Source organism: Pleuronectes platessa, chromosome 17 (genome assembly GCF_947347685.1).
Source record: "Pleuronectes platessa chromosome 17, fPlePla1.1, whole genome shotgun sequence".
Lineage (NCBI taxonomy): Eukaryota > Metazoa > Chordata > Actinopteri > Pleuronectiformes > Pleuronectidae > Pleuronectes > Pleuronectes platessa.
Window position 1 is genome coordinate 12,679,599 of NC_070642.1, and position 11,961 is coordinate 12,691,559.

The 11,961-nt window shown below is 45.4% G+C and overlaps 1 protein-coding gene across 2 annotated transcripts; it reads left to right on the plus strand.

Moving 5' to 3' along the window:
• The first annotated feature begins 938 nt into the window (after positions 1-938).
• LOC128459939 (dihydroxyacetone phosphate acyltransferase) lies at positions 939-11,335 on the plus strand. Of its 2 annotated transcripts, XM_053444904.1 has the most exons (16): positions 939-1,094; positions 4,342-4,542; positions 4,629-4,805; positions 4,897-5,026; positions 5,131-5,258; positions 5,370-5,445; positions 6,053-6,204; positions 6,390-6,520; positions 7,328-7,569; positions 8,556-8,813; positions 8,904-8,983; positions 9,229-9,369; positions 10,055-10,154; positions 10,235-10,328; positions 10,451-10,512; positions 10,685-11,335. In XM_053444904.1, the coding sequence occupies exons 1-16, from the start codon at positions 1,083-1,085 to the stop codon at positions 10,735-10,737; spliced, it is 2,037 nt and encodes a 678-aa protein (XP_053300879.1). In that variant the 5' UTR covers positions 939-1,082; the 3' UTR covers positions 10,738-11,335. The 2 variants fall into 2 exon arrangements, with proteins under 2 accessions (XP_053300879.1, XP_053300880.1); XM_053444905.1 differs by lacking the exon at positions 4,629-4,805.
• Positions 11,336-11,961: the final 626 nt, after the last annotated feature.

Genomic DNA, 11,961 nt, shown 5'->3' on the forward strand with positions numbered 1-11,961 from the left:
CCTGCTGAGCCACTTCTTGGCGGGCGGAGTGACTGACGGTGCGACTGAGCTGCAGCTGTCCACATGTCCTACATCGCTGACCTGATCGTCAGTGCTAAGAGTACACCTGTAGATTATGAGAGTTTGTATATAACGCTTTACTATGCTGATATTATTCTTTATATGAAAGAGCTAAAAATAGCCTCAAAGTGTTTTATTTTTTGCCTGAACTGTGAACAGGATCGATAATTTGCTCAATCCCTCTATCGACCGGTTCACTGTTAAATCTGTTTTTCAAACTCAATAAAAATGCCTTGGAACAACAACAAGTGTCGGTTAATTCATTTACCTTTTTATAACATTGATGGTTTATCCACTTTCATAAACACTGAATCAGACTGAAGAGCAATAACCGGTTTCTTCAATGTGTTCATGTGGGATGCAGGCTGATCGGATCAGGCCTCATGTTTCCAGCCTCGGTTTCTTCCTCAACAATTCATTCTCATGACCTTTTGCTTAATTCATGAATTAATTAACAATTAATTTGGTTAATAGTTATGTAGATTCACTGCCATTATTATTATCTTATTACCAACTTGAAAATAATTAATATTTCATCTCAGCAACTGTGGATATCAGAATCTAACTTATGTATAAGCAGTTTGTATACAAACATTAGTTGGTTGTGCACAGTACGTGCATGTGCATTATTATTATTATTATTATTATTAAGGTTAAAAGTATTATTATTATGGTCAGGACTATTATTATTATTAATATGATTGTAAATGTATGTTTTGGTCATTTTTGTCGTGACTAATAATGTATTTATATTTAAACTTTAAATGTTATGTGGGGGTTATTAGAGGTCATGGGGGCTGAACATTTACAATATGGAGGAGGAGGAGTTTCTAAATCCCAGCGACATCATTGGCCTGGACCCCAGGGCTCTGCTGCAGCCTGCAGCCAACACGGGGTGCGGAGGAGGAAGGAATCTTAAGAAAGGGAAACTGAAAGGGACGAGGACAGAGACACATGACCCGGCGCGTCTTTGTCAGTGTGTTTGTGAGTGTTTGTTTTTGTGTTCGTTAGTGTGAAGGAGAATGACGCACACGGTAAGACACAGTTTGTTGTCCTGCAGATCACTTGTTACATCTTAAGTAGCTGCAGACTTTTCAAAACCTACTGTTACTTCCTCTAAAATCTATGCCCTATGGATAAGCTTTTTCTTTCAATTTCAAAAGAGAAACCTTTGAACACAAGATGTCTGCTCCTTCAGTGAAAATGTAAATCTCAATGAATTTGCTCTGGAGGATTAATTTGTTACACATCAGTTGATATTGATAATTATCAAGATAAATGTAGTATTTTATTATTGACGTTAAAGTCTGCTATTGCTATTTATGAAAATTATGTTGCAATAATTATTGATATAGGTTTATGGCCGAGCCCTAAATCATTCTACGGAGAGATACTCAAATCTCCAGGTGAAGCCATAATATGCAGAAAAATAACTTTTCTCACGGTTCTATAACTGCCATGTTTAATGGTGATGTAGAACAGTTCTATACGGAATGTCACTTCAAAGACTGATTTTATTTATACTAATATTGATTAATAACCAAATAATGGCTTGTTTTTTCTTATGTTTGAACTTGATACTTAAAGGACCCACCTTATACCCATTTTACCACAAGTTGATATGGTTCCTTGGGGTCTAAATGAAATAACATACTTTTGTCAAAATACCACAAGGATAATTTAAAACAGCACCTTTTTACCCTGTCTAATACAGCCCTCCTCAGACTGACCTGTTTTGAGTGCCCTGCCCCCCATCCCCTCCTCCCTCCTTCACGAGATGCAAGTGCCCAGATTTTAGCTATCCATTACCCCTTCAGAAATATGGCTACTGGAGACGAATATACAATCTTGCAACCATATTGTTTTGAACCAGAGTCAGGTGGGCCAGAGCCTGCCTGCGACAGCTCCAGTGCCCCAGTGCAGCCTCAGTGGGAGCAGTGGGAGCTGGAGCTGGTGCAGCAGCAGGATCCTTTCACACTGTTGAGTCAACGTTTAAGGCCGAATTATAGTTGGGTTGTACGCATGCATGCATGCACGCAAGACACGCAACACGCCCCTTTTGTGCCCTCTGGCGGCTTGCGGGCGTCCGCCAATTTTTCAAACTATACGACAAAGCGACGCAAGCCTCACGCAGCCCGCAAGGCTTGTGATTGGTCTGCTTACTACATCCCGTCCGGAGTCTAGCTTCCGGTTTCATGCCCTATAATACGCGGAAATCACGGAAGATTTAGAAGAACGAATATGGACCAAATAGATGAGCACTTGGCAGAAGAGATGCGAAAGTATGATCACGTGTATAACCCGTCACTGACTGGCCGATTTGTCCGCCAGAAATAGGCTATGAGGAGCCTGACTGGCGACGTAAATAAACAGTCCACGAAGAAGAAGACGTCTCTTCTTTGTGTGTTTTGTCTTCGACAAAAAACGTTACTCCGCCTAGTGTTCTGGCGGTGAATTGCGTTGCAACACGCGCCACACGTTAGAGAAGCATAAACCAAAACGAGTCCGTCGATGCAACTGCGTGGCCTTCCGCAGTTGCAGTCGCAGGACTATAATTCGGCCTTTAGAGGTGTCCCGTGGTCTGCGCCTCGACGGTCAGCATGTTTATGCGGCCACTGAAGGCCGATTTATAGTCGAATTTATCGCAGGCGCGCAAGCACGCAAGACACGCAACGTGCCCCTTGCGGCTTGCATGCGTTGGGAGCATTGGAGACTTCCCTGCGGTGTAGCCGGGGAAGCGGCGGAGACACGGTGCGATGCGGGGACGTCCGAGACAGCGGCGGATCTGCTGATGCAATGACATAGTGGCTGGGATCAGCTAACGTCGCTGCCTCAGACAGCCCGGATCGCACCGTGTCACCGCCGCTCCCCATGTCGCTTTTGCCGCCTGTTAACTCGCTGCATACTTGAGCCGGCTATACCGCAGGGAAGTCTCTAATGCTCCCAGTGAGCTGCCCTCTCGTAGATTTCGATCTAAGTTGCTGCTAGCTAGCTAGCTCGCTGCTGCTACCCCTCAGACAGCTAAAGGCTGATTTATAGTCGGATTTTACGTAGGCACGCAAGACACGCAAGAGCCCCTTGTGTGTCTTGCGTACCCCCATTTGCGGCTTGAGTGCGTCTGCCAATTTTTCTAACTATACGTCAAAGCTCCGCAAGCCTCACGCAGCCCGCAAGGCTGTGATTGGTCTGCTAACTACATCCTTTCCGGAGTCGCATTTCGGGTTTCATGCCCCATAATACCGGCAGAAACCACTGAAGATTTAGAAGAACGAATATGGACCAAATAGAAGAGCGTTTGGCAGAAGAGACCCGAAAGTATGACCACTTGTATAAACCGTCACTGACTGGCGGATTTGTCCGCCAGAAAAAGGCTATGAGGAGCCGGAGTGGGGATATAAATAAACAGTCAACGAAGAAGAAAGAAGGCGTCTCTAAGGTTGTCTTCGACAAAACACGTTACTCCGCCTAGTGTCCTGGCGGGGAATTGCTTTGTAACACAAGCAACCCTTGGGGAACCATAAACCAAAACGAGTCAATCGATGCAACTGCCAGCCGCAGTTGCAGTTGCAGTACTATAATTCGGCCTTAAGTGGCCGCATAAACATGCCGATCCTCGAGGCGGAGACCCCCGGTACACGAAACGCTTTTCGCAGGATCTGAGCTACACCCTAATGCACAGTGTCGGCAGTGTCAGCCCGGGGTCCGCCTTGGACCACCCCCCACCATCATCTCACCGGCTCCGGGGAGAAGCGGCCTGGCTAACACACTCTACCCTCTCCCCGGGGAGACGGTGCCGACGGAGCCGGGCCGGTGAGATGATGGTGAGGGGGGTTCCAAGGCCACGTAGTGAGACTGTGACGTATTTTCCAGTCGGAATCCCATTCGACGCCATCTAGCTTATCATTTCTGACATAGAGGAACCACAACAAATCGCGGGAGTTGTTTTTTTCCAGAGTTTTTAGTAGACACGCCAGATACCCAAATTAAAGTGTAGAGGCACTACAAAAGTGGAATTTTCATAATATGTCCCCTTTAAATAGAAATTGAAAGTCTGTGTTGCTGGTTTTTATTCGGATCCACATCAACGTAACCTCTAAAAACATGTCTTTATTCTAATTGTGTTATTTATTCAGGACAAAGAACCACCAATAATGAAATGTATAGAAGGATGAAATATAATCAGGATAACTAACCAGTAACAGCCATAAGTGGGGGAAGCAGAGAGGAAAATAGAGAATCCAGGGAGCAACTTTAACATCAGCACGTCTCCTCTCCGTTCAGGACACAGCTTCAGGCAGAGCAAAGATGGATCACGGGGAGGAGTTTGTGGATATCCTGGAGGAGAGGAGGCGCAGCTACGACCTCGGCCATGCCCTCAGGACCATTAACCTGCATCCCTACCAAGGAGGGCCGCGCTGCTCCACGGCCAAGCTCAACAAAGCCGTGCTGGAGTCTCAGTATCTACGCTACGTGGCCGAGGAGGTGAGACTGTTCGATTTAAAACAAAACATGAAGTTTCACTCTGCAGCTGAAGCATCATGGAGTCTCCTCCCTGACCCCCTGCCCAGATAGCCACGGAGACGGGGTCGTCGGTGGTGGAGGTGAGGGAACAGGCTCGCAGGCTTCTGGAGGAAATGTCTCAAAACCTGCAGCTGAGCTCTCTCCGGCTGATGAGCTACACCATCACCAAGGTGGCCAAGAGGCTCTTCAGCAGCATCTACGTCAACATGGAGGGCCTCAGCATGGTCAGGACCAATCACTGAATGGACAACTTTCCTCACAAACCGCCAATGACACAACACTTCATCTGTGTTTTTGATTCCTCTGTCCCCACAGCTCCAAAAAGCCACCCAGGAGACGCCTGTCATCCTGATGCCCAATCACAAGAGCTACCTGGACTTCTTAGTCATCTCCTACATCCTGTTCACCTACGACATCCCTGTTCCTGTTATCGCTTCAGTAATTCGCAAGTATCTATTAGGATTGAAACAACAGAGCATAGGTAGTAGGCGTAGGTCACATACGCTCATATCACAATACCTCCGGTCAATTCTCTGTTCTCCCGTAAAGGTCTTGCAGAGATGAAGATGGTGGGAGAGATACTTCGGCGCTCTGGGGCGTTTTTCATCCGCCGCGCCATCGGCTCTGACAAACTGTACTGGGCAGTGCTATCAGAATATGTCAAAACCATTGTCAGGGTAAGATGTGGCGTTCTTCTCCGCCTGTAGCACCGAACTGGTTCCTCTTTTAGAAAGTGTTTGTCAACTGCTGTCAAAAGACGCCTCCAACGGTTTGATGTCTCTCTGTAGACAGGATACGCTCCCATGAAGTTTTACGTGGAAGGGTTGAGGAGTCGCACACTGAAGTCGATGACGCCGAAGTTAGGTGAGTGTCTAACATGTTTACTCGGTGTGTGTCTCAGGGTAGTTTCTTTGTTGGTTCGAGTTTGCAGGTCAACGGTTAAATGTCTCAGTGACTTCACAAAAGAGAACAAATTCAAATTTGGCACAAATGTTAACTCACGGATTAACTGAACAAATGTGGGAAGTCAAAGGTCAAGGTCACGGTGGCCTCACAATACTTCTGGCCTCTCGAATGTGACATCTCAGGTCTGCCTTTAGGGAATTTCTATATATTTTAACCAGTTGTCACTTGAACTCAAATTGAATAGATGTCAGGGGTCAAAGGTCAAGATGACCTCTTATAATGTCCTCAACTGCAGGTTGTTCATTCTAGTTTGATCAGAAGTTACAGTTTCTCAGACCCGTGAAGCTGAAAAAATATAATTATTCTGCAGTAAACAACCGCTGCGTACATTGATGATTATTTGAAAACTTTAGAAATAAAATTTAAGTGGCGAAATGGCACAATGTTTTTTTATTTTCATTTCATATTTTTATTCCATTACCTTTGGCCCTCGGCTTGTATTTGTTAGTAGGTGCACGTACTGTATACACCTTTATGCATCTGCCCGCTGTGTGTTTGTGTTCAGGTATGATGCACATGGTGCTGGAGCCCTACTTTAAGAGTGAGGTGTTTGACATCACACTGGTTCCCATCAGCATCAGCTACGACAGGGTGCTGGAGGAGTCGCTGCATGCCCACGAGCTGCTGGGCGTCCCCAAGCCCAAAGAAACCACCACAGTGCGTCCCTGTTTCTTGAAGATTTCCATTTATTGCCTTTGCAAACAATCAGTCCACGTGACTCCTACTCAGAGGGGTCATGTGTAAATAAAGCTGATTATACATGCATGTGACACACTCCCAGCCTCTCTCTCTCTCTCTCTCTCTCTCTCTCTCTCTCTCTCTCTCCCTCTCTCATTCTGCAGAGTCTGCTGAAGTCCACCAAAGTGCTCCAGGAAGATTACGGCGCCATGCATGTGAACTTCGGCCGGCCGATATCAGTCAGACAGATGTGTGAGGGCAAGATCAACCGCTGCCAGTACAACCTCACACCCAGGTCTGACATGTTCTTCCACATCTGCATGTGTACCACCCTCAGCATCCAGGGCGTGAGATGGGATTTTAGAAATGAGGAGGTTAAGAGTTCAAATTCCCTTTTCACACTGTGAGAATTTTCAGTAAATCCCCCTCAGAAAAGATCCAAATATTATATTCTAACTAGCTTTGTAATTATTATATTAAGAAAGTTACAGATTGAGTTTAACCTTCAAGTGACAATAAGTCTTTTGACTGATTCATATTGACTCAAATGTTTTAACATCCAGAGCACGATGAGAACCCAAATGTAGACGAAACACGGGAGATATTTAAAAAACAGGCTCAGACGACAAGTTTCAGTACATGGAAAGGGAGAGGTGTCCTAAAAACACCACTACAAGCAGAAGTCATGGTCAAACAATCAAACGTCTTTTATCAGAACCTCCTTGGAAGATTCCTGGTGACAGAAATGTCACTGGCAAATAATTTATTAATAACAGAAGCTTTTAAGGTTTATAGATTCTCTCATTTTCAAATGTTTGGTTTTGTTATGTTAATGCAGCAGCCTTCAAAAGATTGTTTCACTGGATGTGCATGTTTCAAAAAGCACAGAAAAAAAAACACAACTTAACTCAAGGAGCAAACAACACAAATCCAATAACCAAACACAAGTAAAACAGGATAAAAGTCAATAAATATAAAGAGTTCAACAACAACCGCCGAACAGAAAAAGCTGTCTAACTGCACCTATAGTCTGTTTGTCTGTTTGTCTCGTCCTCCCTCCTACTCACTCCCTCCTCTTCTCCCTCTTTGTTGCTATTCACAGGGATCTGCCTCAGAAGCCCACTGAGGAGGCTCAGGCCTGTGTGAGCTGGCTGGCTCATCTTGTGGTGCGGGTCCAGGACGAGGGCTCTGTGATCAGCCCGTGGTCTCTGATGGCCTGCATGTTGCTCCAGGCTCCGATCACAGCACTAACTGAGGAGGGTCTGCTGTGGCATCAGCTCACTGGAAAAACCCTCTGGCTCAGGAAGCTGGTGCTGGACTGCGGAGCTCGTCTGAACTGGCCTGGTGGGTGAGATTTAACATGAAGCTGCTTTCAGACGTGCACTGAGGTACGAAGGGGATGTATGTGAGAACGCATCTGTCTGTGTCTGAGTCGGTTGCTCTCGAAAAGGAAAGAAGACTCAAGAGTTATTGGTGATCAGGGTCGATGTCTATGTGCTGTGGAATTTAGACGTCATATCCTGCCCCCTGCATGTTCCAACCAGATGCGAGTCAGTGACATTTTCCAGGCTGTGATACCCCTCCATTACAAATCCCAATATTATGTAGTATAAAAAATGTTGTGCTTTAATAATTTTTTTTAAAACTGAAATTTTCTCCAATTTAAAGGGTTAAAACCCTGGAGTTTGTTTTGTTGCAGAGATCTGAACCTATGTGGGTTAATTAAATACTTAATTGAAATTAAAAAAAAATTGACATTTTTGTGACAAAGGTGTTGATATGATTATTTGTCATTAATTGTTTATTATTTATTATTTATTTCAAAGGAGCCCTAAGGGTTAAGAAATATGTTAAATATACTTAACTTTATATCTGCAAATGGAGCTGCATCGAGCCAGATCACATGAGTGGGATCAGTGTCACTCTGGGCCCTTTGTGAGGATTACTTTCTTGTCCCTTTAGTCACCAATAGGTGGCGTACATATTGCATTTGGAGCGAGCCAGACAAGGTAGATGCAGAGGAAGGAGAGAGAGTGCAACGTCTCACCTGGAGTCTCTGAACGCTCCCTCAGCCTGATGTAGATCAGACAGATTAGATGAATGTGAGTTGGCACAAGTGATCAGATTCACTTAGGAGATGTTCACTGGATTAATGCACTTACAGGAACTTATCCTTAGTGGCCCCCGCCGCACCGTCTCACTTTACACGTCTTTAGCATGTGAAGATTCACACACACGTGTACATGTACATTTACTATCCTGATTCCTGCCCACACCTTGTGTAACTCCAGCCTATAGAAGACGGATAATGTTGTGATCGCTCTCTGCAGCACAAACCCCTGACTCAGACGTGATGTCCTCCGCCGTGGCCCTCCATCGCTCTGTAGTTCATCAGAAAGCCGGGCGTGTCTACCTGGTTCAGGAGGAGGAGCCGGCGAGGAGGCATCCAATCAGCCCACAGGAGAGGATGATGAGGACGGCGTCCGCGGTGCTGATGCTGGCCTCCTACAGGAATCAGTCGCTGCACGTTTTTGTGCGTCCGGCCCTGGTCGCCACAGCCTTACACATCACAGAGAGCACACAGAGGGGTGAGGATCAGACGTGACAGATCTGTGAAACTCTACATATACTGTATGCTTTTCCTCGCGCTCCATCTTGATCTTCCGTTCTGTTCACAGACGAGCTCTTCGCCTTCTACTGCTTCCTACAGGAGCTCTTCTCCTACGAGTTCGTCTCCATCCCGGGCGAGTTGTCTCAGGTAACCGGCTCATCTGTCAGGGCTCAGCCTCCTCCGAGCATCTCGGGACAGAGAGGATTATGGCCTTCTTAAATCATGTATGAAATGTTAGCTCACAGCTCCACCTCTGACCCGTTAGGCCCCGGTCAGCTGATAGAATCCCACGTTATCTAGTTAAACCAATTAACCAGTAATCTTATTTTTTCGGATGATGGCTTTTTAAGGTGTGGTAGCTGATATTGTGTTTGTGTGTGTCTGTCAATCAGGATTTTGAGGAGGCGTGTTCCCTCCTGAAGAAATGTGGAGCCGCCCACATCAGCCAGCAGGAAGTGACGCCTTCAGCGGGGGGGATGGAGACGTTATCGTTCCTGCGGGCTCTCATTCAACCCTTCATAGATTCATACCAGGTCCTTTCACTTCTTCCATCGCTGATATTTTTCCACATCATGGTCATAGATCAAATTCATTATATTTGAAAGATTGTGTAGAAAAGACTGTTTTTAAATTTAGAGTGCAGATTATCCTTTGAAATTAAAACTTTTTAATTTATTTGAATGCAGAACATTTCCTTCTCGTGGATCATGTATTTAGTTTAGACAGTATATTACAAAGTAAGAACTTTCAGGTCCGCAAAAATGAATGAATAACTGTAGATAAATATATGATGTAGGGTTTAAAGCAGAATGTAGAGCTTGAATTTAACAGAAAGTTACATTGGACTAGTTTCTTAATCTGGTCATTAGTAGGTCTAGTTTATAGGCTCTAATCTCATTTTAAATGGACAATATTTTAGTCTTTAAATCCAGTGCATTTTAAAGCTGGTATTTGCAAAGTAAAGTTTAGCAATACATTAATTAATAAATAATAATGAATAGACTCTCCCTCTGTCACTGACAAATGTTGTTTGGTTTTTTTGGGTCACGCCTTTTCTGTCTGACAGCACCACAATGTATAATTTCTCATTTTTAATCTCGGTAGTTGAAAATAACAATTTAAATCCTTTCCTGTCATCTTTTGAAAACTCTCTTAGACCCACAGTTGACATTGTCAGTTTATGATCCTCTGCTTGATGAAGTGTGTTTTTATATGCAGGTGATGCTCAGGTACCTCTGTGAAGAAGGCGATCAGGTGCTCACAGAGAAACAGTTCCTAGCTGCGGTGAGAAGCCTGGCTACAAGGCTCATCCTCTCAGGTAAGTACAGAAAGCATGAGAAACGACCTCTGACCTCTCCAGCCACCTCCAGCTGCTAAGCGTGTGTGTTTGTTTCGCAGGTGAGCTGGACACTTATGAGGCCCTCTCATCGGACACCCAGAAAAACCTTTTGCTGGCCCTGCGGCGGCTGGAGGCTGTGACAAAGTCCAGGGCGTGAGTAATGAGATCAGCCCCTGAGAGTCTGTTTGGTTTTAAGCTCATTTTCTGAAGTGGTTGAGAAGCTGATGGGCGGAGTTACACACATTAACTTTCTGTATCCTGTTTTCTCATCACAGCTCCGAGGAGAACGAATTCATTGTGAACGAAGCTGCCGTCAGAAAGATTGGAGACGTGCTTTGTAAGTTGTGGGATTTAAAAGAAGATAAAGAAGCTGTTTCGTGTATTTTGAGGTTTTGCATTTGAGTATTTTGCTGTAGTTTACCTGGCAGCCGTTTCAAAAGGCTTAACTTTGTTTACCACGCCACACAAACAGCAGCCTGAGGGATTGTTCTTCTCCTCTCTCACTGTAGCTGGGAAAATCCCTCCCCAGATGCTCCAGACGACACCTGACGCAAGACTTTAGTCTCCATTTGGAACGGATCCATCTTCTGGAATCAGCCCACAGTCCTGTTAACCCCTGCTCGACCCTTTTCACCCTTCCTGTCATCACATCTTTGTACCTCCTCCTCGCCTTCGGTCTGTGCCTTTCCTGCAGCCATCACCAATACAACTGCTGAGACAAAATCTATCGATTCAGGATACGTAACTTGGCTGCTTTCCAATCGGTCTCTGGGTTCTCGTTCTCAACCCTAACTTGTCTAAAAGAACAGGGCTAAGATTAAATGCCAAAAAGTGACATTATGCAGATTTTCTTTATGGCTATAATCAGAAAGAAGGACATTTTTAGAAAGACACAAGTGTTTTTCTGGGCTTCTTACTTTGACATACTGAATGACTAACTTACTTGTCTTAATATATTTGTAACATTCTGTCTTTGATTAATTATTGATTGACATCCTGAGATAGTCAGTGCAATTAGATAATAACAACTCAACTATGTACAAATTCATGTAGCGTTAAAGGTCTAATTACAATAATGATGACAAATCACTTAGTTTGAGATGTTTATTTTAACTTTGTTACATCACAATAAATAGGTAAAACAGTTGTAACAAATTGCACCAAGGATTCTTCCATCTTTCCCGCACTAGAACATAATTTCCTCTCTGACTCTGTTGGAGCCATTCCCTCAGGTCAGAGGTCAACCTCCTGTCACATCTCTGCATCCCTGCACCTGTGACCCTCAGTAGTTTGGAGAAAAGGCCTCATTATGTGCCATTTTAGTGGTGAATTGCTGGTCAAAGATTATCTATACACGGGTGGCACGTCGACCTTGATGCGTAAAGCGCTGACCGGGTCTTGGCAGAACACCGAGATGTATTCCAGCACTCGAGAGTTGAGCTTCTTCTCGCACTCCTTGGCTCGGACCCGCTCCTTGTCCCATCTGTCCTTCTCGCCGTTCATCTGGGAGAACAGGTTGACCTGGATGGTGCGCAGCGTCGCCGCCAGGACGTAGAAGCCTCCCTGCATCATGTGGCAGAACGCGGCTCCCAGGCTGAGCGCCGCGCCCATCAGGTTGGGCACCGTCTCGCAAACCACGCACATGCCCTCCAGCATGTGCAGCGTGCCTTTCTTGGCCGGGGGCTGGACATGGGGGAGGCAGCCGGTGGGGCTGGGGGTGTGCTGGAAATGGTTGACCAGGTACCGCGCGAAGTCGGCGAAGTGGGAGGCGGCGCGGCGCAGCGGC

What these genes read in the sequence shown, in the direction of transcription:
- LOC128459939 (XM_053444904.1), top strand. An exon ending in AGCCCAAAGAAACCACCACA is followed by an intron (nt 6,205 to 6,389) that starts GTGCGTCCCTGT and finishes CTCATTCTGCAG; the next exon opens with AGTCTGCTGAAGTCCACCAA. An exon ending in CAGTACAACCTCACACCCAG is followed by an intron (nt 6,521 to 7,327) that starts GTCTGACATGTT and finishes TGCTATTCACAG; the next exon opens with GGATCTGCCTCAGAAGCCCA.